The sequence below is a fragment of the Vombatus ursinus genome, unplaced genomic scaffold (assembly GCF_900497805.2).
Source record: "Vombatus ursinus unplaced genomic scaffold, bare-nosed wombat genome assembly UNPS02014830.1, whole genome shotgun sequence".
In the NCBI taxonomy this organism is placed as follows: Eukaryota; Metazoa; Chordata; class Mammalia; order Diprotodontia; family Vombatidae; genus Vombatus; species Vombatus ursinus.
The window spans coordinates 40,330,904-40,358,397 of NW_020954608.1; the positions used below are offsets into that span (position 1 = coordinate 40,330,904).

General features: G+C 37.4%; 1 protein-coding gene across 1 annotated transcript in view; it reads right to left on the reverse strand.

Annotated features, from left to right (window-relative positions):
* LRMP (lymphoid restricted membrane protein) overlaps positions 1-27,494 on the reverse strand; it is a 110,038-nt gene that overhangs the window by 42,214 nt on the left and 40,330 nt on the right. Inside the window, exons 17-20 of the mRNA XM_027838579.1 lie at positions 18,704-18,818; positions 18,090-18,252; positions 3,148-3,301; positions 2,284-2,362 (exon numbers count right to left, since the gene is read on the reverse strand). Coding sequence (XP_027694380.1) covers positions 2,284-2,362; positions 3,148-3,301; positions 18,090-18,252; positions 18,704-18,818 — 511 coding nt within the window. The remainder of the gene's footprint in view (positions 1-2,283; positions 2,363-3,147; positions 3,302-18,089; positions 18,253-18,703; positions 18,819-27,494) is intronic.

Consider the following 27,494-nt stretch of genomic DNA (forward strand, 5'->3'; position numbering starts at 1 on the left):
CCAGTTTGGCTAGATTGAAGAATGTGGGAAGAAGAATAATACCCAATGAATCTGAAAAGACAGGATGGGGCCATGTTGTTAAGAGTTTTAAAAGCTAAACTGAATTTATTGTTTATCCTACAGAAAATAGGAAGGCTCTGGACTTATTGGAGTAGGGGATTCACAAGGTCAGATGTGAGCTTGAGGAAAATTATTTTGGCACCACTATGCCATATGCACTGGATTGGGGAAAGACTCGAGTGAGGGAAACCACCTAGGAGACTGTTTCACTGATCTAGACGAAAGGTGATGAGGACCTGAACTGAGGTAGTAGCTATGGGAGCGGAAAGAAGGGGTCAGATGTGAGGCAGGCTGCAGGAATGGCAAGCTTTGGGAAATAATTAGATATGCAGGATAAGGAAGAATGAATGATTCAGGATAATGCTGAGTTTACAAATACGGGATACTAAAAGGACGCTGGTGCTTTCTACAGAAATTAGGGAAGTTTGGGAAAGGGAAGAATTTCAGCTTTCAAGCATATAATAAGTACTTACTATACACAGGAACTGTGCCAAGGGGTAAGGATACAAAGAAGGTAAAAACAGTCCCTAACCTCAAGGAGCTCACATTTCTTCACCAGATCCCCTGGTATGTAAGCAACAGATCCCACCACATCCTTTTCACAACTCTTAGTATTGTTTTCTTATCCAAAAAAGCAGAGCTTTGCTCAAGCTGCAAAGTTCCTTTTCAGCCCAATATTCTTTGCTGTGACCTTGAAAAACAGCCATCTTCCAGAAGGCTGCTTAGCTTTAACCCCAACAAGCCACAGGGTGCCTCAGAAACCTTCCAGGTTTTGATGATTATGAAGAATTTCAAATTCCTCCACTATATGGTCTCACCATAGCCATCTAAGTACCAACAAAGCCAAGTAAACTGAAGGCCAAAGGAGTCTGCTCTAAAACTGAAAATAGGTTCGCCAGGCTTCTCATCAGAATCTCCAAAATTAATATCCACATTCTCATTCTCTACCTCTCCCTCTGTCTCTCCCTTTTTCTTTCTCTTTCTCTCTGTCTCCCTGCTTCTTCTATCTTCTTTCTCTTTTTCTGTCTTTCTCTTTCTCTCTCTTCTCTGTTTCTCTCCACTCCCTACCCTATCTTCTCTTTCTGTCTCTCTCCCTCCCACTCACTCTTTCTCAGAGAAGAAAGGTATAATTACTTCCTACTTCAGTGAGCAGTAGCACTGCTCTTCCAGTCTCCCAGATGAGAAAACAGTGGAGACTCTCAAATCAATCCTCAACTTCATCACTTATATAAAATTCACTACCAAGTTCTGTTGTTCCTTCTTTGGAAATGTCTTTAGGATTCCCCCCCGCCCCTTTCCTCTGTATTCTTGAAGCCACTGATCTAATTTATCCTAAATGCTTTGATTTTCTTCCTTTCAGTTTATGCTGTATACTAATGCCAGACTAATTTTCCCAAAATGCTACTTATTTCATGTCACTTTTCTGATCAAGAACCTACAATGGCTTATTATTTCCTATATCATCAATTAATAGCTTTCAAATGTCTCCATGCTCTGACCCCACTGTATCCATTTAACTATTTCCTGTCACTCTCCAACATACTCCCTCCTCCTGTGCTCTAGTAAAACAGAGGAAAAAAATGCTCCCCTGCCCCCCATGCGTGCCATGATCATTTTTACTTCTTTACCTGTCTTCATACTGTCTTCCCCCCCAACACATATACATATAATCCTACATTTTTTTTTTTTTTTTGCTTTTTGGTGAGACATTTGGGGTTAAGTGACTTGCCCAGAGTCACGCAGCTAGTAAATATCAAGTGTCTGAGGCTAGATTTGAACTCAGGTCCTCCTGATTCCAGGGCCAGTCCTCTGTCCACTGTACCACCTATCTGCCCCCTACATATTTTTTAAGGCCTAGCTCATGACCCACTTTCCTCATGAAGCTTCTTCTGAGGTTCTACTTGTCCCTTTTCTTGGAACAACTATTTCACTAAGTATCAATTGCACATAGTTAAATTCTTCTCTTCAATTTTGCCTGCTATTTAGATCATTGGTGTCTGTCTCCAGTAAAATGTTTAACACGTGCTGGCCATATTATAGGCACTAGATTAATTTTTGTCTATTTAAATGATTATTAAGTTCAATATGAACTAGAGAGTAGACACCAAGTAGTTTTCCTTTTTTTTTTATGTATCTATAATACTAAACCAATAAATACTCATAAAGGCAACAACAGGTTAAGACAAACCGCAGAAAAGGACAGAAGATTGGTCTAATACTCACCTTCACACATAGATCGTCCATTGTGGTGGAAACAAGAAAATATGCAATTGTCTGGACACCAACTGAGATGACTGAGCACCTAGCAGTAAAAGTTAGAATTGAATATTTAAAAGTAAGAAATTGTACGTTCTCCTCTTGTATTTAAACTAGGAATAGATACATGTCTTTGACAGCATCCTAAATTATAAAATAGCCGCACTTTAAATTCTCTAAATCCTGAAGGATGAAGCATTATGCAAAAACGTTCCCAAACCTGTCAACTAAAGCTGACAAGCCACAGAGATGACAGGTGAAAATGAAAATAAAGAGTTTGCAATTCAAAACCTTGCTTCCTCCCTCTTGGCTGCTGAAGTGAAGCATCTTTAGGGAAGACAATGGCCAGCAATGTAACTAAATTTCTGAGTCTAGGAGAAGTTAGTCATTTAAACCAGACAAGCGCTCAGATTCTAGTAGGAATATGGATCAGAGAAGACTTCAAAAGCTAACACTGCCTTTCTTAGGAATTGACAGCAGAAACAATTACTCAGTTTGATCAAGTGAACTGGTAGTTTTGGAACAACAGGAAACATTTTAAGTAGGCCAATTTGCTTTTGAAATTTTGAAATGCATGTTGAGAGAGAAAGTATACTACTTGATATCAGTTCAACAAATCTTTCTGTAATACCTACTATGTGCAAAACATTGTACTAGTTGTAGAGAAATGTCGAAATTGATTTCTATTTTAAAAAGGTTAATTTGTTAGAAATTAGAGAACTTATATTGCTACCAAAAAAAAAAGTTGAGGAGAAAAACATTACTCTGCCAGACCTCTAAACATCTCATTGCTGTTCAATGACATATTCAGCTCATCATTTGTTGTCTTACTTGTGTCCTTTGAGTGTTATGTCCAAAGCAGACTCATCTTTCACTTCTCCATAGTCTGATCTTTCAGATGAAAAATGGACTCCGTTTGATATACATGAGAGATTTGCTTTATTCAGCCTTGATGTCTTTGTTAAGCTGTCTAGTTGTAAGGCATCTGTATTTTAATTGGCATACATGAAAATAAATATCAACTTCTTAAAAATAACACTACAAATTTAATACCTACTAACTACATCATTAAAAAACTAACTACATCATTACTGTAGTGCAAAAAAGATTATATTCAGCAGCAGGCTGTTGACTAGAGTTCTTAAGAAAGCCATGAGAATAGTCCTATGTGCCAAAGTGGAATACCAACTCTACTCCAGGTGAATGTACAGGAGCAGAGGGAAGGGTGGAAGAAGTAATACCATCTAGACAGTAGTTGGTCTTTTCTGAAGACCTCAAATGTTTTTCCTACCTTGAAAAAGGCAGCCCCCCACACCTGGCTGACCATAGATCTGCTTGACTATTCAACCTGTTGGTTAGTATAAATACACTCTATATAAACTGATACTTCTTGAACCAAAGTTTGCCCGGGAAAATTTAACAAAGTATTTTTTAAAAACTAACTGCAGAAAAATTATGCAAGGTTAATTTGCAATTCTCAGAAGCCAACTTGGTTGAATATAATCTATCAAAAGTCCCTAGAAATGTCTCCACCTTCGTCTCATAGAATGGTCCTTGAAGATGCCTTAAACGCTCTTTGATGATCTTTTGCTCAGGTATCTGGTAAAGAATAAATCAATAAGCATTTAAATATCTACTACATTCCAGGCACTATGCTAACCAATGAGATTACAAAAATAAAAGTGAAGTCCCTTCTCTCAAAGAATTAACAAGAGAGACAACAGGAACACACAGTATATCATTATATATAAGACACACTGCAGACACAAGGTAACCTTGACTGGGAAAGGACTAGCAGCCTGGGAGAGGGGGGACCAACTGAAAAAGGTGGCATTTGGACTGCATTTTGAAGGAAAGCAGAGTTTCCATGAGGGAGAGGTGAAGAGGGAGGCAGCAGAACAAAAAAGGCATGGTGACTGGAAGAAGAGTTTTGTGAATGAAGAAGACCAAGTAGGACAATATATCTAGACCACAGAGTGAGTAGAAGTGAATAAGACTGGAAAGGTAGGAAAGGGGTCAAGTCATGAAGACCTTTAAACAAGGAAAGGAGGAATTTATTTGATTATCAAGGTAACTGGCAGCAATGTTAGCCTGTTGGTAGAGAGGTGACACATTAAGACTTGCGATTTAGGAAAATCACTTTGGCAACTCTTTGGAGATGATGAGGTAGGGAGGCTAATTGTAACAGAGAGGCTACAGAAATGGTCTGGAAGAGAGGCCATGAGAGCTACAAGAGAAGTGGCTGTATGAATGTAGTTAAGGGGATAGAGGCAGCACCATGTAGTGAATGGAAGACCTAGGTTTAAATCCCTCCTCAGGTATTGAATAGCCATATAATCATAGACAATCTCTTTTTCCTCATCTGTAAAATGAAAGAGTTGGACGGGATGGCCTCTAAGACCACTCATCCTCAAGGTCTCTTGTTTTTTACTTACAGCACTTATTTAGTTATTTTCTGCACTACACAACTGATACTTTTTGTATGACCTCTGGACCTCAGTTTCTTGAGTTGTAAAACAAGGAGGTTAAACTACATAATCTTTAAGACCTAAATTTATGATCCTATGATTCCTACTTCTAGACTGCAAACTCTTTGAATGCAGGACCACACCTTACATTTCTTTCTCCCTTACAACTGGATATTCTCTTATAGTCTGTTGCATAATTAAGCACATTATTCATGAGTAAGCCTTACTAGGTCTATTGAAGGGGCTTACAATCATTTGACAGATCAATCAACAAGCATATATTAAACACCTACTAATTCATAGGCACTGGAGACACAGATACAGAAAAATGAAAATCTCTGTTCTCTAGTTTATATTCTATTGGAGGAGACAGTATAGAAGTGTGTGTGTGCGTGCGTGTGTGTGTGTGTGTGTGTGTGTGTGTACAGAATAAATATATAGTAGTTGGAAAGGAAGGATACAAGTTGTTGGGGCAGATCAGAAGGAAGGAAGCAAGTATTTATAAAGCACCAACTACATGCCAGGCACTGTGCTAAGCAAATTATAAATATTATCTCATTTAATTATCACAACAACCCTGAGAGGTGATATTATTATCCCCATTTTACAGTTGAGGAAACTGAGCCAAACAGAGGTTAAATAAGTTGCCTAGATTCACACAGCTAGTAAATGCCTGAGGCAGGGAAGGCTTCATGTAGGAGGAGGTGCTTAAGCTGTACCTTGAAGAGAGGGATGCTGCTAAGAGGCAGAGGTAAGGAGGGAATACGTTCCAGACAAAATGGATAGTGAGTGCAAAGGAGTCCCTTGAAGAGTGGATCTGTATCACTCTTTGTTTTTGTATAACTGGCACCTAGCATCATGCCTTATATGCTTAATAAATGCTTGTTGAAATAAGCTGAATAATAAGGTCTAAATAAATATTTGAGGATTGATTGACTAAAAGGGATACAAATACACATGTGCTTTAGCCCCCATTGTAAAAGACACATGCTAGCATACCTTCTGTCCTCGAGAATGTCTGATTAGGCAGACTGTAACAACAATCCATGCTTACCTAGCAGAGGTGTGCACCAGCGTGCAAGCTCCAAGTTCAAAGGTGTCTCATGTATTCCTACTCCCTGAACACAAAATTTCTTGTGGCAAAACAGTCTCTAGTGAAAAAAAAATACCTCTTATTACCCTTTTCTTCTAAACTCACCTGTCTCCTGAGTTTTCCTATTAATCTTCCTATCATATATTCAGTCACCCAGGCTCACAGCTTCATTGTCATTCTCATCTCTTCACTGGCACTCACCCACATAGCCAATCTGTTGCCAAATCTCGTGGCATCTTTGCTTTCTACAATGTCTCTCACATGTATCATCAGATGATAATATCATAGAGAGAGAGTAGGGAAGGAGCTTACAGGGTGTCAAGACCAACCACCTTATTTTACAGATGAGAAAACTGAGGCCAAGAAGTTATGTGACATATCCAAAGTCACAGAACAGAACTGAACCCTGGTCTTCTTGACTCTGAAGTAATACCCTATCTATTGCCTCTGTCTTCTTCTCTCTGTTCACTCACATGCCCACCACTCCAGTCCAATTTCTCACCGCCTCTCCCTTGGATGATTGTAACTGACCACTCTAACCTCAGATCTCTCCCTGTTACAATCTATCATCCCCGCAGTGGCCAGAGTAATTTTTCTGAAACTAAGGTCTGACTATTTCATTCCCTACTCAATAATTTCCAGTAGCTCCCCGTTACCTTTAGGATCATATACAAATTCCTCCTTTTGACTTAAGGTTTTCCTGCCTTCTAGGCTTCTTACACATTCATCTCATCCACACACTGTGGTCCACTTATACTGTTCTGCTTGCTCTTCCTCCCACATAATGGTCCATCTCCAGTTGTGCCCTTGTACTGGCTGTTGCCCACGTTTTGAATGTTTTCCTTCCTGACCTCTGCCTCTCAGAGTCCTTAGTTTCGAGTCGCAGCTCACATGGCACTTTCTGCAGGAGGTCTTTCTTGGTCCCTTCAGGTACTGGTGCCTTCACTCTCAAAATATCTTATATTCAGTATATCCTTATATACATATATTTTGTCTCCCCTGTGGAATCTAAGCTCCTTGAGGTAAGAGACTGTTATTCATTTGTACTTGTATTTTTAATGATTAGAACAGTATCTGACACATAGTAGACACCAAAGTGCTTGTTGATTGAACTGTTTTTCATTTATATATTATATTAAGTCTTTCATGTTTCAGTTTCAGAAACAGACAGAACTTTTTGGGTCTTTTACTTTAACGCTTTGTACCTTCTCCGAAAAATAATTCTTAATCAGCTTTTTATAAACGCAATAAGGGAAGGGAGACAAATTCATCTAAATTATTTTAATCGCGAAGTTAAAGTTTTTTTCTAAACTTTAAAAAAATTATAATTTAACTTAGGCTATAATAAGAGACAGTATGGCATAGTGGGAAGAACACTAAACTTGAGGCCTATTTCTTATACTTACTAGTTATATGCAGATGGACCTCAGTTGTTTCACCTATAAAATCATGATAATAATCTCTGTATTATGTACCAGGGCTATTGTAAGGGGAAGCCCTTTAAATACCATAAAGTGCTATTTTATTATAATCACTCATTTCCTGGAAATATTAGTCAACACTGATGTAATACCATGACCCCAAAACTTCTTTTTTTTTTTTTAGGCAATTGGGGTTAAGTGACTTGCCCAGGGTCACACAGCTAGCAAGTGTCAAGTGTTTGGTCTGAGGTCAGATTTGAACTCAGATCCTCATGACTTCAGGGCCGGTGCTCTATTCACTGCGCCACCTTGCTGCCGCCCCAAAAACTTCTAAGAATTTAACCAAGACCTATGGGTCCTCAATACTTTGGATCTCTTACAACCAAGGTTGAGTAACAGATTTATCACTTTTCTTCCATCACATCTGATTTTCAATCAAACAGAAAGAGTATGATTTAGACCCCAAGGCTGCCAAAGAAGGACTAGATCTTTAGATTTTGTCCAGTATCTAGTTTACAGGTAGCGGCCAAACAGTGACAATAAGCTTAACTTTTGTTTACCTCTTGTTCTTTTAGTGGTTCTTGAATTAAATCCGTGGTGGAGAAGGAATCACTATGTGACAAATTTCCATCTAAACAGTTCTATGTTAAAAGAAAAATTGAGTAGAAAAAAAATCAGAATGGTGAAGGGGAAGTGCTTTATTCAGAAAACAAATTGAAAGTAAGATGTGAAGTTCACCAAGATGACTCAAGTTTATAGCTCCCACTGTTGATGGGAGTTAATACTGGGAAGTGGGACGTTCCATTGTTGCTCCCCAATTGCTAGAACCAATTCTGAGCCCAATATGGCAATATGCAAGCATCAAGAATCTGAGATAGCTTTACCAATGAGATCTTCATAAGAAAGGCTATTAAACCTCCCTGGATGTATAATCATGCACAATGGATCAGTGTGAGTGTACAAAAATATTAAAGCTGAAAGATTAAATGCTCAAGTCTCACAGATGAGACATGCGTACTCTACCAGTGTATACTATCTAGTTATTACTCCTGAAGGTAATTAAATTATATTTTGAACTAGAGGTTTCTATATTTCAACCTATTTATATTTAATGTCACAATGATACTCTGATAGAAGGGAGATTATTCATTTTATTTTCTTGATGTATATGTTATGCTAGAGGAAGGCTGGAAGTTCTATAACAGTTGATGGATTATCTGGGGATAATTGACAGGAAAATATGGACAAGAATCACACAGGATGAGAAAGCATGAGTGGGTTAGGACCCAAACTAGTGAAGGGAACACCCATATCAATGGGATCATGAATATTTTGAAATTCTGAAGCACATGTTGTTCACAAAAAGTCAAGAAACATTTATTAAGAATCGAGTGCCAGGCCTGGAGTCAGGAAGACTAATTTTCTTGAGTTCAAATTTGGCCTCAGATACTTAGTAGCTGTGTGACCCTGGGCAAATCACTTAACCCTATTTGCCTCAGTTTCTTCATCTTTAAAATGAGCTGGAGAAGGAAATGGCAAACCACTTCAGTATCTTTGCCAAGAAAACACCAAATGGGATCACAAAGAGTCAGACATGACTGAAAAATGACTGAATAACAAAAAATGTACCAAGCACTGTGTTCAATGCTGGGGATTAAAAAGAAAGGCAAGAAAGAGTCTCTGCTCTCAAGGACCTCACAGTCTAATGGGGGAGATAATACATAAACAACTGTGTATATACTGAATGGGATAAACTGGAGATCATCAATAGAGGCGAAGCACTAGCATTACCAAGATCACACCATGGTCATTCTCGCTGAATTTCGGCAACCTACCTAGTTTATCCTCCTGAATCTTTTTTTTTTTTAAAAACACTGTGACCCAGAGACCAATACATGTAAATCTATCACCCTCACTTTAGAGAGCCATAGCTTGTTTTTAGCCTATTAATAACACAGGAAAGAAAATATTTCTTTTGTTGCCTTATTGTACCATTGTCTCACACAGCATAGTAGAAAAAGAAAAATAAAGCACAGAATGTACATGCAAAGATATGAAACATGTAGTTTGGTCTCTGGAAGTATAAGCTGGGAGGATTTTGAATGTTTACTCAAGAGAGAGAGAACTGAACTGCAAATCCTCAAAACCCTTTCAGATGCTCTCAAAATTAAACCTTTGACTACTTACGTAGAAATAAGTGTATAAGAGCACACCACTCAGAAGGATGGAAGTTCTTAAGGCTTCTATATTATCATATTATCTATCAAATTTATATTATCATGTTTATCTCTAGGAGTTAGAATAAATTTCTTTACCACTGAGTTATTATTTTTTAAGTCACTTAATTTACCAGATTCTCAATTCTCCACTAATTGCATGCTCAGATAATCTGAAAACAAAGTCCAATGAAACATACTGTTAGTAATAGCTCACTATTCTAGAATGCTTTAATATTCATCTAGTAGTAAAACTACTGGTATTTGTATTTGATTTTTAAATTGGAATCTACTAAAGATGATATTTTTTAAACTTTTTGAGAGCCAGATATTTTCCCCTGGTGAAAAGACATCGCAGTTGTGTGCTTCCACCACCAGCAAAAGAGCTTGTACCTGACAAGGTATTCCATGGAGTTGCCTTTTAAATAACTTCTCTCTTTGTGAGTCAAAAGTTGCTATAAAGAGATATTTACAATCATCTCAGTTTGAATATCATTTATCTTCTGTCCAATCATTTCATGATATCATTGATCTTCCTTAAATTTTTAGATAACAAAGGACAAGAGAACAGAAACCAGACAATACAGTAGATCATGGCTTTGGAGAAAAGCATGCCAGATATTACAATGCTTTTTAAAAAAAAATTAGGTTAAAAACACAGGGATAGGAGAAGAGAAAAATTGGGATTTGGACTATCACCCCCAGAAATGTAAAATTAACACCCTCATCCTTTTTTTTCCAGACCTGTAATGTCATTGGATAAAGGAAATACTTAGTGAGGGCAATTTCTCTACTAGTACAGGTTGGCAATTGAGAGCATTGGGGAAATGCCTGAGAGGACAATGAGAGGGTTATATAGCCAATATGTGGCCAATGCAGGAATTGAAGCCAGGTCTTTCTGACTCTGAGACCAGAATTCTACTACACTATGTGGCCTCTGTCTACTTGCCCTGTTAGGTATAAATAGACTTTTAAAATTTTATTTTTATTTTTATATTTCCAATTACATGTAAAAATAATTCTAACATTGATTTTTAAAAATTTTGAGCTCCAAAATTCTCTCCCTTCCTCCCCTCTCCTTGAGAAGATAAGTAATTTGATATAAATTATACATGTTCAGTCATGTAAAATATTAGTCATGTTGCAAAAGAAAACATAGACCAAATTAAAAAAAAAGACAACCTCAAGAAAAATAAAGAAAGTTTAAAAAAAAAAAAGAATGCTTCAATCTGCAGCCAGACTCCACCAGTTCTTTCTCTGGAAATGGATAGCATTTTTCATCTTAAGTCCTTCAGAATTGTCTTGGATCATTGTATTGCTGAGAATAGCTCAGTCATTCAAAGTTGATCATTGTACAATATTGTTGTTACTACATACCATGTTCTCCTGGTTCTGCTCACTTCACTCTGCATCAGTTCATATAAGTGCTAATAATGGACTGTTTTTTAGAATAGGGTTGTTTTATAAAGCTAATTAAGTTGAGTTATATAATGACTTCTCACTCATACAAAGCAACCCCAGTGACTCAGGGAACAACAACATTGAGTTTTCCTCACAACAATATGAGGTTAAGTATTATCAGGGCAGCTAGGTGGTGCGGTGGATAGAACACTGGCCCTGGAGTCAGGAGGACCTTACTTCAAATCCAACCTCAGACACATAACTCTTACTAGCTGTGCGACTCTGGACAGGTCACTTAACCCCAATTGCCTTGCCTTCCCCCCCAAAAAAAAGAAAAGAAAAAAAGTAGTATATTATTATCTTCGGAGAAAACCAAGAGTCTCCAAGATCTTCACAGATTATTGATGTAGTGCTTGAAGGGACTTCTGAAGTTTTCTAGTTTAAGCCTCACATTTTACAGGCAGGAAACTGAGTCTGAGAGAGGTGAAATTATTTGTCCCAGATCAAAAAGTTAGTGAATACCAATGATTTATTCATTATTACACAGCTAATAATTTTCTGAGACTGGATTTGAACCCATGTCTCTTGACTCCAGTGTTCTTTCCACTAGGCTACATTCACCTTTAAGAGAAGAAAAGCTAGTTTGAGTAACCAAAACACTATCACAAAATTCATACCAGAAAGTACAAGCGCTTCATCCGGAGAATGGGCTTTCCAGTTCTGTCTCTAACTTTACTTTACACATAATTCCAACAAAGCTAGTAATTTGGTTACTGACCACATAGCAGATTAAAAGCAAATAAAATTGGAAGGAGAGTAAGGGAAGGAGGAGGTGGAAAGGTGTAAGGAGTGATGTTAGAGACAGGCACAATGACAATAGTTAAAAGTCACAGATGACACTATGACAATGAAGGAAGAGACAGTTTTTCAAAAATTGTAACTTGTTAAGCACAGAGATCAGGGAGCACTTTGTGTAGAAATAAGCAGTGCTCAATAGCTCTGAAAGACAGTTCACTGAGTTTCAGCATGGTATGGAAATTCCAAATTACTAAGAAGTTAAAGTACATGCTGATGAGTATGTAATATAATTTAGAAAGGTCTTTGTTAAAAGTTACAAAAATAAAAAATAGTTTGCCACATAAAGAAAAAAACAACAGTTTCGGGAAAATTCATGTGTATAGAGCACCTCATTACTGAATGATGATAGACAAATAAAGTATTACTATATTATATAGAGAAAAACTTTTCAAATGATTGCTCATTTGACCTCTAGAGCCCCAGTAAAGCCTTGCCTACTTCGTGTCATGGAGAGATGATGGATTTAAAATCCAGAATAAAACATATGTATTTGGACACATCCAATGCAAAAATTTGTTCTTAATTGTTCAATTGGGGGAGGCCAATGGGAGAGAGAATTTTAAAATTAAAAAAATATATACAAAGAACAATATGTGAGGTAGTATAATGAGATCAAGTGAAATAATATTAGTATGTAAAGCACTTTTTTTTAAAGTTTTATTATGTGCTTTGTTTTTTACATTAAACATTTATAGATTACTCTCACTTCATAAAAGGTATCTTGTAACAAAGTAAAAAGTAAAACTTGTAAAATAGTGACCTCATCTGCAAGTGCATGCAACATTTCACATCTCTCACACCATCCCCCAATCTATTCATTTTGAAAAAAAAACCCAGAAATTTATTTTCTCTTTCTCCCATGCTCTACCTCATTGAAAAAGAAAAGAAAAAACAAATTTCTTGTAACAAAATAATATGCAAACAAAACAAATTACATCATTGGTTATATACAAAAATTTTTACATCTCACTCCACACCCTAAATCTCTCGCCTCTCTGTAAAGGATAGTATATTTCATCATCAGTCTTCTGGAATCATGAATGGTCATTGCATTGATCATAGTTCTTAGAGCTTTCAAAGTTTGTTTTTATAGTGTTGTTGTTATTGTACAAATTTTGCTGTCAATTCTGCTCATTTCATTCTTCATTAGTTTATGTAAAGCACTTTTTTTTTAAAAGTGCATTGGAATGGATAAAAAATGCATGAATAAGTCTATTGATAGAGACTTGGAAGGAATAAAAAAATGTGTTATATTTTATGAGTAGAAATTCATATATTTAAATGTAAATAGTTACAAAGCAATTTTAAAGGTTTAATGTTATTGAAAATAAATCACCTCTTAAAAAAGTTCTCCAATGAAGGTCAATCTTTCTTTGTTAAATTAGGTAATGAGGCCCTATTTCTTCTGTCCTCCAGTGAATTCTACATCATGCTGTAGTAGAAGTTAACAGACTCATTCTTTTTCTTCTTCCCTCTTACCAAACTTTCACGTTGACTACATAGCTGGAACAGGCTGCATCTCTAAAACTACAAGACAGGGACATATTCTTTCTGTACAGTTGTTTCCATAAAGTGTCCTTTTCACCCATAAGGACACCATAAGTCATGGGGGAAAGGACTATCTTACCCTCCCTCCCCCCTTTTAATCCCTGTAAACCTGAGAAATGGGCTTGGAGTTTTGTTCTGGTCTGGTTTTTTTGTTTTTGTTTTTTTTTTGCATTCGAGGCGCAGGTAGTAGAATCCTAGAACCTGGAATAGCGCAATGATGACCTTAAAGAAAGGCTCCTGGGGCAGCTAGGTGGCTCAGTGGATAGAGCACCAGCCCTAGATTCAGGAGGACCTGAGTTCAAATCCGGCCTCAAACACGTAACACTTACTAGCTGTGTGACCCTGGGCAAGTCACTTAACCCTATTGCCTATCCAAAAAAAAAAAAGAAAGAAAGGTTCCTAGGCCAGATGTTGGATGCCCTGAGAAGCCAGGGTGTCTGGCACTTAAGCCCAAGAAGAGCTTTGGACTTGGAACTTGGTAGAACTATGCTATACAGCAGCTGAATTAAACCGTGAACCTAATGCCCCTTCCCTCCCCAGAGACTGAAGAGGTGTGGGGTGGGGGTGGGGAATTATGCTCTCTTAAGTAGTGGCAGGAAGAGTGTTAATATATTTGTTCTTGCTATGCTTTTGAAGTAAATATTCCATTATAAAAGCTAACCTGACTGTTTAGTGGTTAAGTGGAACTGCAGTCAAGGAGACCCCTACAATTGAGGGAACAGCATTGATGAAGGCTGGAGCAGTTGGCAGAGAGCCTAGACATCCCCAAACTCCATTGAGGTGCTGGAGAACACTGAGGTGGGATGACATTACATGTGGGCATTCAAGCAGAGGGGACCAGGGTATCATACGTTACAATCAAATATCATAAAAATGATATAAATGTGGGCTCAGGGGAGAAGAGATGACACTCATTTGGGGGAATCAGTGGATAGCTTTATGAAGGAGGGAGCATTTAAGAAGGTCCTTAAAATATAGGTTTTTTTAAAAAAAAATTTCAATTTTAAAAAAATTTTAATTTTGGCTATTATAAAATAACAATAACAACAATAGTAATTATTATTATTATTATACACATTCAGTCTTTTAGATATATGATGAGCTCTTTTGAATGATTACTGGTCTCATTAGGAGGTTGTATAATATTCCCGGCCTTGATCTACAAGGCTCTATAAGGAATTCTTCAAATTAGTTTCTTCATTAGACTTCCTACAATTTAGTGCCAAATACCTTTGGTGCACAGGGGGAATGGGTAGGCTACAATCTATTACCAAACAAGAACAGTACAGGAGTAGTATAAAGAATATCAGAGAGCTACGGGATTAGAAAAGGAACTGGGCTGGTATCCACAGTCATTTTGTGTGCTTCCCTGTATACAATGTCAAGGGATCTAGAAAAAGGCCTCCAGTTTCCTGGCTGCCCAACCCCAGGGAAAATTTACAGGAGGACATGGACAAGAGAAGGCATGGATGGATTATAATCATTACTGTTGGAGGGTGTACCTACATTGATGAGATCACAGATCTACTAAGAATGAACTTAATAACTGTTCATAAATTGAACTAACCATATAAAGTAAGGGATAAAATTTTGCCCAACTACTCTAGCTTTTATTAAAGAGCAAAATGTATATTAACAACAATAAAAACAAAGCAAAAAATAGGATGGGTAGGATTTTGACAGGCAGGATTAGGGGAGAGTGCATTCCGGGATAAGGGAAAAACACAAATAGTCAGGAAAGTAGAGCATGTGTTCAATGAATGATGAAATTTCATCTTCCAACTCTGGGCATTTTCATGGGCTGTCCCCTATGCCTGGAATCCACTCCCTCCTCATCTCTACCTCCAGGCTTTCTTGGCTTCCTTTCAGTCCCTGTTAAATTTCTACTTTTTACAGGAAGTCTTTTCTGATCCACCTTAATTTTTGTGCCTTCTTTCTGTAAATTATCTCCAATTTATCTTGTCCATAGCTTGTTTGTACACAGTTGTTTCCATGTTACCTCCTTCATTGGACCATGAGCTCCTTGAGAGCAGGGACTTTTGCTTTTCTTTGTCTTTCTAATGCTTAGCACAGTGCAAAGGAATATTAGTGTGTTGCAAGAAATTATGAAAGGGATGATTTCAGAGAAATCTGGGAAGATTTGTATGAAATAATGCAGAGCTAGGAGAACTGATACAATAACAGCAACAACAATATAACAATAATATCAACAATAACAATATTACAAATTCAAGAAAGATTTAAAAAGTGTGATCAGTGCAATGACCAGCCATGACTCCAGAGGACTGATGATGAATTATGCTACTTACCTCCTGACAGAAAAGTCACAGATTCAAGATGCATAGTGAGTCATGAAGTTTTGAATGTGACCAGTGTCAGAATTTACTTTATTTGACTACACATATTTATTATAAAGGTTTTCTTTTTCATTCATTCAATTCTTTATTTATTTAAGTTAGGGGGTCATGGTTGAAGGGAGAGAAAATAAATGCTTACTAATTTTGAAAAGTGATCAAGCCTGATCCCTTCAAAAAAGAGGTATGAAAAATGTGTTTCTCTCCCTTCCTTGCAAAATATAGCAATAAAATTGTATATAAATAATAAAAATTACTCCAAAGATCTGAATATGGTTGTAAGGATGATGGTAGCCCTCAACAGAAATAGGGAAGTTAAGAAGTGGAAATGGGTTTCAGAGATCTTTATTGGGGACCCATTATGACCTTTATTAAAGTTATAATGAGATCCATTTTTGAAATGCTGTAGTATAGAAGAAGCTTCTTAAGCAAATGGTATAAAAAGTAGGATTCAGTCTTTTAGAGACAGAGGATACCACCGATAAATAGTAAAGTTTATTATGGGTAGCAAGTTGGAGAATATCATGGAATTATAGGTTATGAGCTAGAAGGGACCTTAGAGATTATCCAGGCCAACCTTGTCATTTTATCCATGAGAACTGAGTCTCAGAGAAGGTAAGTTAACAGACGGGCCCAACATCACAGAGTAAGTGGCAGAGCCAATATTTGACCTCAGCCCTCTAACTCTAAATCTAGCATTCTTTCCACTATACTGTACTACCTTTCTGACACGAAATTAAATTCAACATAAATTTATTAATCATTAAGACATTTCAGTAGATTTGGGGATATAAAAGCAAAAAAAAAAAAAGGAAGGAAACAAGCATTTGTTAAATGCTTATTGTGTGATGGTACTTGCCATACATTCTAATGGGGGGAAAGAATTGGAAGCACATGGAGGTGTCACTGTTTCCAAACTAATTTCTCTTCTAACTAGAAATGCATTAGGTCAATTTTTTAATCCAGTTTGAATACCTTACTCATTCAGCTCTTTGAAGGATGTTAATGTAGAACCTCCAAGGAAGAAATGGAGATAAATATATAGACCAAGAAGGTATTTGAGGCTGTCTACAGGCAGGCCCACTTAAGATATACTTTGATAGACCCTAAGGTCTCATCATTGTGGATATTTCTTTCCTTCAAAGCAGACTGAAACACCTCCATGCCTAAAACATAAAAAGGGAAATCATGGAAAGTGATAGGAACTCACAATTTCCCACTCAATTTTATTCATATTAAGCTGATTGTTGATTAGTAACTTTTTTTTTTATTTGTGCTACTAAGTAGCCTACAAAATCACATTTAGAAGTGAGTTAGCTCACCATATGGGGTAATCAAGTGTTTGTAATGTAAAAACAAAGCACATTAATAAAATTTTAAAATGTAATGAATTAAGCAGCAGTTGCATAAGCTATATTTGGGATACCTGTAATGTAGCTTTGCCATGCTTGGGCAATTCCAAACAATGTGGAATCTTCCTCCAACCATTTAATTTTACAAGGGAAAAAAAAAAGACAGTCTTTTGTAGCAAACAGTATGTTATCTGACAGCTTCATACAAATATGTATGAATTTATGCAGCTGAATTTGAGGAAAGCTGGCAAGTTTTATGTGTTTTATAGGTTGTCAACACTGATATTTTGGAGCAGAAAGTTATTTTTCAATTCTCCCAAACATCTCTCTCAAAAGAAGGCAAAAAAGGGCTACAGTAAACCCAAAACAAAAGCAAGTGCACCCTTGACCCTCTAGCTAACCTTTAACTTCAATTCATTTTTAGATAAAATCCTTCAATTCTAAAACAGTGAAGTATCTCTTAAACAACTGTCTATAAAATTTTGTTAGTAAAGATAAACACCCATAAATGTAAGAGAAATTTGAAAAGCATCTTTGTTTTATCAAACTTTAGAGTAAGAATGCTTTATTAAGGTTGTTAGGCTTTTTTCTTTTCATATATATTTAATGAATACCCATAGAGTACTAGCTATCATAGAGAGATTTTAAACAATTTTGTGACATTGTTTCTTCCCACTGCGTGGGGTATGCATCAATGTGGAGGTATTCTATTCTCTGGGCACTAACTAACTGACTGATAAAATTATCAAGATAGACTATGCATACTTGATTTTTTTTTTGTTATTCCTCCATTTGGTCTCAGAGGCATTTTGTTTTTAAAAAGTAGAACTACTGGAGGGTCCAGTCCCTGATGAAAGTGCTGAGGAGTAAGTAATGTTGTCTGGGTGACACAGACTAAACGGCCATTAGGAAAGCCCAGAAAAGCCTAGGCCACAGGGTCAAGCATTGTCACCAATCCAGATGACAGTAATAGCAGTCATGAACTAGAAAGCAAGTTTTTCATCCATTGCCCAGCTTTATGTTATATTTAAGGATGAAACAAAACGACTCAGTAGTACTCACGTTTCAGTTTTCTTGTCTTCTGTCCAAGTATCTGGCAAGCATTTGATGAGGTGCTATTTAATGCTTGGAAATCTTGCCCTTCAGAAACAGCTTCCTCCAACTTGTGCTGCAAAGACTCAGCTTTTTCCTTGGCAGCATGGAGGGCCTGTTCTTGATCCTTAGCCTGGACATGCAATGGGAACGCTGAATTTTAACAAAGCTGCAAACTTGGAAAACAATTGGCTGTCAATCTGACCTCCCTCCTGTGTGCGCGCGCACACACACACACACACACACACACACACACAACTCAAAATTTGCTTTCCTTCTTAGGGGGGTGATCAGCTCCTGCTGAACTTCTGCAATTCTGTATTTGCATGGGTTTGGTATGCTTGAGCTATTTCTGCAACGGTAGAATCTCTATGTGCCAAGCTACCTCTTTCATCAGCAGGCTAGCTAGGCTGTTAACACCACCTCTTTTACAACTCCCCCTTTTACTTCCTCTGCTTAGAGCAAGAGAGCTGGGGTCTGAACTGAGCAGTTCCCCTTTGGGTTTCTTTTTTTTTCTCTTCCTCCATTTTTGCCTCCTCACACCCAGGAGAGTTGTTGGGTAAATGAGTCAGATTCCCCTTTACCTGCCGCTCAGCATTCTCCACTTGTTTGATGGCTTCTTGGAGCTGCTTCCTAAATGTGTCTCCCTCGTTTACTGCATCTTCTTGTGACCTTTTAATGGCTTCTAACTGTTTCTCTCTGGAAGGGGGTGAGGGGAGTGGTGGGAAAGTGCAAACCACAAGCTGTCAGTGACATTTCAAATGTCACACACCTGGAGAGTGCTGATAAACTCATATTTAATGTAGTTCCTCACAAAATAGGGGACACATTAAAAGGACATACACATTATGTATTTCAGACAGAAATGGCCATTTATGACCCATTTTATTTATTTTTGCTGCAAACTATTTTTTAGACTGTGAGCTCCTTGAGAATAGGGAACGTCTTTTGTCATTTTTTGTATCCCCTGCACTTAGCACAGTGCCGGGTACACAGTAGGTGCTTAACAAAATATTTGTTGACTGACTATGGAAGGGGTACAGGGAAGGGAACAAGCATTTATTAGGCAACTTCTTTGTGTCAGGTACTATGCCAAGTGCATTACAAATACCATCTCGTTTGACTCTCTCCTAAATGAATTTAGGCCAGTTGATTGGAGTATAACACTGCAGTAAGACTGAGAATATAGATATGTTTGTCTTCTTTTCTAGGAATACAATCCACTTAGCCATCTTGCAAATATATGAGACTACTCAGTAGGCTTTATCTGAGACAAATGTGAAACAAATGCCACTGCTCCTTTTCCAGTGTGCTTTCCCCTCTTCAAAGCTTCTATCATGCTACCCTTGGGGTGTGTTCTTTCTCAACCCCCAACAAAATACATTCCTTCTGTCTCCCATTTCCTTTGGGTTCTATTCTTTTCTAAAGAATATGATAAACTAATCCAAGTTGAGAAGCTAATGCAGTAATGCAGAAAATGTTGAAATTTTCATAGTGATTGCATGAAAACAATGTCTTAATTCAGGAGAATTAATGATTTTGAATATATTAGTTACCATGACAAATTGGTACAGGAAAATATTTTCATGATCATGATCTTTTAGCTGACTTTCAAATCATGCAGGGAGTTGGCTACCTATTTCATCCATGTAGAAAGTCAGTCTTGGTTACAAAGAAAACCAGAAAGTTTGCTACAAAGAAAGCATAGTACAAAACTATTAGCACTTCTTGAAATTACATAGTCTACTGATGATGAGTCAGTGGCTTCATCTTTGCATATGATGACACCACAGTTTTATTTTTTTGCTGTGTATTGCCCTGATCGTATCAGCTTCTTTCATGCCCATAGGATCTCCAATGGATCTGTAAAAAGCTAGGTGGTCCCTCAGAATGCCCAATTGGGATATAAAAGCTAGCACAGGTATCATTTGTCTTTTGAGTTACATGACATAATGTATGGAAGGGCAGTTTTGGAATTAGAAAAACCTGAGTTCAAGTCCCATCTCTAATACACACTAGTCTTATGAAGATGATAAAGTCAATTTACCTCTCAGCCCTAGAGGGTCATATTTTTAAGAATAGAATTACAAATTCTAAGAATAAGAATTACAAATGAGTTGTTGACCTGAATTGAGGTGTGTGTGGGGGGGGGTTGTTTCTAACACCAATAATATCACAGATCTAGACCTCTTCTCCCTTAAAAAAGCACTTTTCTATTCTAAAAGAGGTTAGGTCAACTAGAAAATTTCAAATTGTAAGGAAAGATTAATGCACTTTCCTACCACAGAACTTTTCATATTTGTTTATCTAACAGTTTCCTTACCAATCTTTTACCTTCAGTCTCTCCCTCTTCCATTCGTTCTATCCAAGACTTACAAATCAATCTTCCCAATATATAGCTCAATTAACATCATTGCTTTGCTCAAAAATCTCCAAAGGTTCCTAATTTCCCATAGACTTCAGACTCTCCAACTTGCCATTCAAAGCCTTCTATAATCTGTCCACACATGCTCCTCTGCCACTTACTTTATGCTCAGGCTCGATGACCTACTCATCACTGATTCTAGAGCAATTTCTCTACTTCCCTATACACCTTTACTTACACTATTCCACATGCCTGGAATCTCCCCATCCTCTTCCTACTAAAATCTTTTTCATCCTTCAAATACTAGTTCAAGTGCACTTCTTACCTGAAGCCTTCCATGATTCCCTTGGCTTGGAGCTCATAGCTTATTTGTTTATATTTCTTTTATTATGTGCTATTTGTCCTTATTATGTGCTATTTGATATTGTAGTTATTTGTGTATCTTAGTTCCCTTCTTAGACAATAAACTCCTTGAGAGGAAGGATTATATCACTAGTCATATTTCCCTCAGAGTTTCCTCTTAGGTTTTGCACTTAGGCACTCCTACCACCTTAGTACAGACCATTATGAATCACTTATTGCAATACTCTCTTGAAATACATTTTGCCCTTATTTTTTCCTCTCTCCAGTCTATCTTTCAAACTGTGCCAGACATCTTTCTTATGTATAGATGTAATCATGTTATTACTATGCTCAAAACCCTTTAATGGTGCCTTATTGCCTATGCCTTTAGATCCAGAGATATACAATCTGGACAGTTAAAGAGAGAGAATTAGGGTAGAGGTAGAAGTCCTGGAAAACAGACTTGGGTCTTCAGGAGAGAAAGGGGACATAGAGAAAACAGAACAAAGTTTCTCAGCCACATGGTCCCAGGAGAAAATGGATCCATATAACCTAAACTCCTGCAATAGAAGGAGAATTCCTGGACCCATTTTCTAAATCCGCCTACAGAAAGGCAATGGCAAAACCTCTCAGACTGAGGGGCAGAGAGGGGGCAGCCACAAAGAGGAAATGTGACTGAATAGAATTGAAACTAGCCTTCCAGAGGAGTATCCAAAGTTCCTGGAGGAAGAAACTAGCATGTGGAGGAGGTGAAGGAGCAGTGAGAAAGCAAAAACCAATACACACACACATGCACATATATATATACATATATATGTATATGTATGTGTGTGTGTGTATATATATATATATATATATATATATTTATAGATGCACACAAAAAAAACTAAACAAATAAACAAAACAAAACTTTACCACCACAGTCCTTTGAACAATGCCTCATGACACCCTGGCTTCTTGGGGATTCCCTGCTTGGCTCGCAGCAACATTCCTCCTGCAATCCTAACTCCAAGGTTACCCTGGCTCATGCTCCAGGTTTAGGAGCCTGTGCCCAGAACTGACAAAAACCACTGAAACAGACCAAAACCTGAAACCCAGTTCTCAGGGCCACAGGGCCTTGCTTCTCTAGCAAAGTCAAGTTTGCTCCCTTTCCAGAGGAATACAAAGACTCAGGATACTACTGAAGGCCATAGGCTTATATATTTCCATAAGGATGGAAGTAGAACTTACTGGAATACCAAAGGACTGCTTATCTAACCACCCCATAATTTTAAAGCTGGAAGGGATTTTGGTGGCCATTGAGTGGTAGGCACTTAATAAATGCTTGTTGACTTGACTTGACCTATAAGTCAAAAGGAATCCCCACTACAACATACCCACAAATAGTCATCCAGCCTCTGCTTGAAGATCTCCAAGCACACTTATCTCCTAAAACAGTCCATCACACTTAGGAATAGCTCAAATTGCTGAGAGTTTTTCCTGACATCTAATCCAAATTTTTTTTTAATTTCCACCCATTGTTCCTGATTCTGCCCTTTGGATCCAAATGGAACATGTCTAATCCTATTTTCATATGACTGTATTCAAATACTGGAACACAGCTATGATCTTCCTACCATTCTCCTTCACCAGGTTAAATATCCTTGGTTCCTTCAATAAGGCACAATCTCAAGGCTTTTGAGGCAGTGAGGTCAGGATGTGAATAGAGCACTGGGCCTGGAATCAGGAAGACCCAAGTTCAAATCCAGCCTCAGATCCTTCCTAGATGTGTGACTCTGGGCAAGTCACTTAACCTCTGTCTGCCTCAGTTTCCTCAACTTAAAATGGGGATAATAAGAACACCTACCTCGGAAGGCTGTTGTGAGGATCAAATGAGGCAGTATTTGTAAAACACTTAGCACAGTGTGTTGCACATAGTAGGCACTTAATAAATCCTTGTTTCCATCCTTCCTTTAACCATTCTGCTTTCCCTTTTCTGTATTTTCTCCACCTAATCAATTTCTTGTACTTTGCTCCTCAGATCTGGATGCAGTTGACCAGATGTGGCCTGACCAGGGCAAAGTACAGAAAAACTATCACCTTTTTATTCTCAGGAGCTATGCCTGTGTAGCAACCTAAGGATGCTGCCACATCAGACTCTTCTCTCAAATTAGTTTACAATTAATAAAAAAACTACATCTTTTTTCAAATTTCTATCTGATTATGCCTCCCCCATCTTATACCTATGACAGTGATTTCTTGAATTGTGTCAGACTTTACATTTATTCCTGCTGCATTTCACCTTATTGGATTCAGCTCCCAATTCTCCAACCTCTCATTATTTATTTGGACCCTGCCTCTGTCAGCCACTGAGTTAGTTCTCCCTCCCAGCCTTGTGTCATTGATAAAACTGTTATATCACCCAGGACTAAGCACTGAGCTCTAGAATTATTCCATGGATATCTTTCACATTGACAATAAACCATCATTGACTACTGTGAGTTCCACCAACCAATTATAAATCCATGGGATCATACCATCATCTAACTCATGTCTCTCTATGTTTGCTCAGAAGAATAAATTGTATCAGATTCATTATTAAATTCTTTGCTAGAATCTAGGCAAACTGCATCTATGAAATTCTGTGATGGACTACTACTATGCTGTAAGAAACAATGAGCAATATTAGAAAAACATAGAAAGACTTACATGAAATAATGAAGAGTGAAATGAGCAGAACCAAGAGACCTTTGTATATAATAACAGCAATACTGTTCCATGAATAACTGGGAACAACTGAACCGTTCTGAGCATTATAAATATTCAAATCAACTACAAAAGATCTATGAAGGAAGATATTATCCACCTCCAGAGAAAGAACTGATAAATAGAAGTATGCATGGTATGGTTTTACACATATGTGTGTATGTATATATATACACACACATATATATATTTACACACGCATATATATATATATACATATACATAATATGTGTGTGTATGAAAGGAAGGAGGGAGACAGTTCAGAACTTCAAATATAACAAAAAATAAAATAAAATTTTAAAAAATGTAGGTTGAACAGATAGTCAGGAAGTCATTGAACCTCTCAGTGTCACTGTTTCCTCATCTGTGAAGTAGGGATTATGATCATTGCAATACCTATCTCACCAGGGCATCATGAACACAGTGCTTTACAAATCTAGAAGGGATATAAGAAAAAACAGAAATTCTGATCTATTGGTTGGTTAATCTTGTACATAAAGAAAATATGACTGATTATTTTGACTTGTTCTTAATAAACCTATGTTGCTCTTTATAATTACCACCTATTTAAAAATTTTTTTTGTTACAAATGTTATAATAATCACCTCAGTAAGAGTGAGTTGATACCCAATTAAGGAAAAATATAATAAGAGAGTATCTAATAGCCCTTGATGTATTCAAATCACCTGAATCAGATGAATTGCATCCTTGGGGACTGGCAGAAATATTAGATGTGATTGTTGAGTCACTTTTATTAATATGTGAAAGATCAAAGAGAATGGAGTTGAATTGAACAATACTGTGGGTCTGGAGAAAGGTAAATATTCTATTTTTATTTTTAAAGAGAAATGATATTTTTGAGCTGTTAATTAAACATCTACTTAATGATTCATTCTAGAATTTTCCCAGGAATAAAAGTTAAGCTCATAGACTCATGGCTTATAAACTACAAACTCTTTTCTCTCCCCTTTAAAAAAAAAATCAGGGCAGTTACCTTTTGCCTGTCCCATAGCATCTCTCTTGTTCTCCACGGTCTTTCAAATGGTGATAACTGGTAATAGGTCTATCATTTTCAGTACCTGATGTAGGTCATTTGGGCAAATAGCCTCTCTTAGTGTATCTTTCCTTATATTGGGTATATTCCTTATATTGGCTATAACTCCAATTTTGTTCAGTCCTTTACTGTCCAAGGATTGTACTACCTGGCGAAGCAAAATAAAAATGGAATAGCTCTGCCACTTTTCTATTATCAGTTACCATTGCTTCATCCTGCCCAAAAAGCAGTCCTATCTCCTTCCTTGTTCTTCCTCTCTCCTTTCAAGTTAGCTAGAAAACCGAAAACCTTTTTATCATCTTTTGCTTTCCTCATCTATCTCAGTTCATTCTGAGCTTCAGCATTCCTCTTCCTATTCTTCCAGTATTATGTGACACATCATTTGTCACCTATTCCTATTTCCATATTGTGTAAATTTCTTTTTAAAATCCTACTTGGTTTGAGTTCCCTGTTCATCCACATTAGTTTCTCTAGATAGCTTCTATTTTTCCTCCTCAATGAAAATGTTTCCTTTGTGTTTTCTGAATTTCATGATTGGACATCTGTTGTCCCTCTTGTTCACACTTTAGGTACATGGCATTATACATATCCTTCCACTGAAACCTGGAATTCCATAAATCTAGGGTGTATGTTAGAACACGCCCACCTTTCTTTTCCTCTGTTACACACTACAGGAGCAAGTTTCTTTTCCAAGGAGAGTCTAAACCCTCAGGATAGAAAACTGTAAAGCTGGGAGGCCTTTCCTGTTTTTGTGAAGGGCACTCTCCAGAAAGGGAAGGAGAACTGTATCTCCTGTTGGTGAGCTACCATAAGTCTTTTGTATTTTTTTTTTTGTTTTTGACATTTTCTTTGGGGTGAAATAAAGACTGTCATAGTTAATATGTGCTTACATGGAAACTAGAACTTTTTTGCTCACATCTGTTTGAAACCTAGAAATGAACTATATTTTTAGGTTTCCATTTTCTCTTAGTCAATCTTTTAATAAAAGAAGGAAGGAAGGAGAGTAGGAAAAAGGAAGGTAATTAGTATTTATTAAGCATCTGTTTTATGCTAGGTACTGTGTTGAACACTACAAATATCTCATTTGATTCTCACAACTCTCGGGAGTAGGTATTATTATTATTCCTATTTTACAGTTGAAGAAACTGAGGTTAAGTGACTTGCTTAAGGTCACAGCTAGTGACTAAAGCCATATTTGAACTCGTCTCCCTGACTCCGGGGCCAGACCTCTGTCCACTGTGTTACCTAGCTACCTGTAAGGGAAGGGATGGTAACTATGTAACACAGGGTCATACTCAGAAGGGCATTAAATCAATATATTCCATGATATAACTTTTACAAATAGACTGTAATGAGTTAATGAGCATTAAAATGAACTCATTTGATGTCAAATAATACTATTAAAATGTATTTATTTTGTATTACTAGGAGCTTTTCTCATAATCATCAACCGTGGGAAGCTCAAGTACCAATGCCCCATTTTCAGATGTGAAAGAGAATCTTGTTGTTTTGCAGACTTGCCCAAGAACATACATCTAGTCAGCAGCAGAAATGGGATTCAAATTCAGGTTTCTTCAAGTCTTTCCATTATACCACACTTCCTCAAGTCTAATGTAACAGGAGATCTGTATACTTGGGCTGATTTCTAATGGGGCCCAGTCTTGCCTGTACTTTTCTCTTCACTGTTCTTAACTGCTTGAAAGGGGAATAATGATAACCCTAGCAGAGGGGGATGGTGTCTCTCTAAGGAAGTCATATACCCACACCACCCACTGCTAAGAGGAAGTCTGGACTCCCTGCTCTTCAGGGAAAACAGAAGATCCATGCCTTACATGCTCATTCTGGTATTCTCAGTCCCTTATCTCTAAGGGGAAAAGAAAATGTTCTTTCTTGAGTTATCTCCTTCAAATATGGAATTCTATGTTCCTGGCTGCTTTCGTCATATAATTATGAGCTCTACATACATTTAAGTTCAGAGAAACCAAATGTTTGCCTCTAGTTTAACATACAAATTCCTCATGTTGGTCTTTAAAATCCTTTATGCTCTGGCTCCACACTGAATGAGAGCTAGAAAACCTGAACTTAAATCCCATCTCTGTTCACATTTGTGATCTTGGACAAGCCTTTTGACTTCTTTGGGCCTCAGTGTCCTCATCTCTAAAAGGAGGAGGCTGTACTAGATGACTTCTAGTGTCTCTTACAGCTGGAAATAAATAAATCCTATGATCCTACCCGTGTAGACTTATTGCACTTCTTCACAAATTTACATTCGAGCAAAATGGGACTACTTGCTCTTCCTTGAATTCAATACTTCACTTTGCACATCATGACTTTACAGAAGCAATGCTGGCATATATTCTCCTTTCTCATCTCTACCTTTCCGAATCCTTCACTTCATTCAAGGCTTGCTTCAGATGTGGAAGCCTTTCCTGATCCTCCTAGCTGTAAATGTTATCTCTTTCTCTGAAAATGATTTACTTATTTGTGAATATACTGTGTCCCCCAATAGAATATAAGCTCCTTGAGTGCAAGAAGTATATTTCATTTTGTCTTTGTATTCCCAACTTCTTTCCATATAATAGGTGCTTAATCAATGTTTGCTAAATTGTTCTATAGAATATACACATAGCCTACCAGAGCTGGAAGATTTAATCTTCTTTTAACCTTCTATTGTTTTACTGACAAAGAAACTAGGGCCTGGCTGTGGTAGGGGCAACATCTATTAGAGTCCCTGCCATGTGGGCTGGGCTAATATTTCCCTAAAAAGCAGAGGAGCCGTTTCTAAGATTTGGTGGTCCAGGGGATGAGAGTCTGAGCTTTTACATGGCTTCCTAGTCACTAAGAGTATAAAAATCCCAAGTCCAGTAGG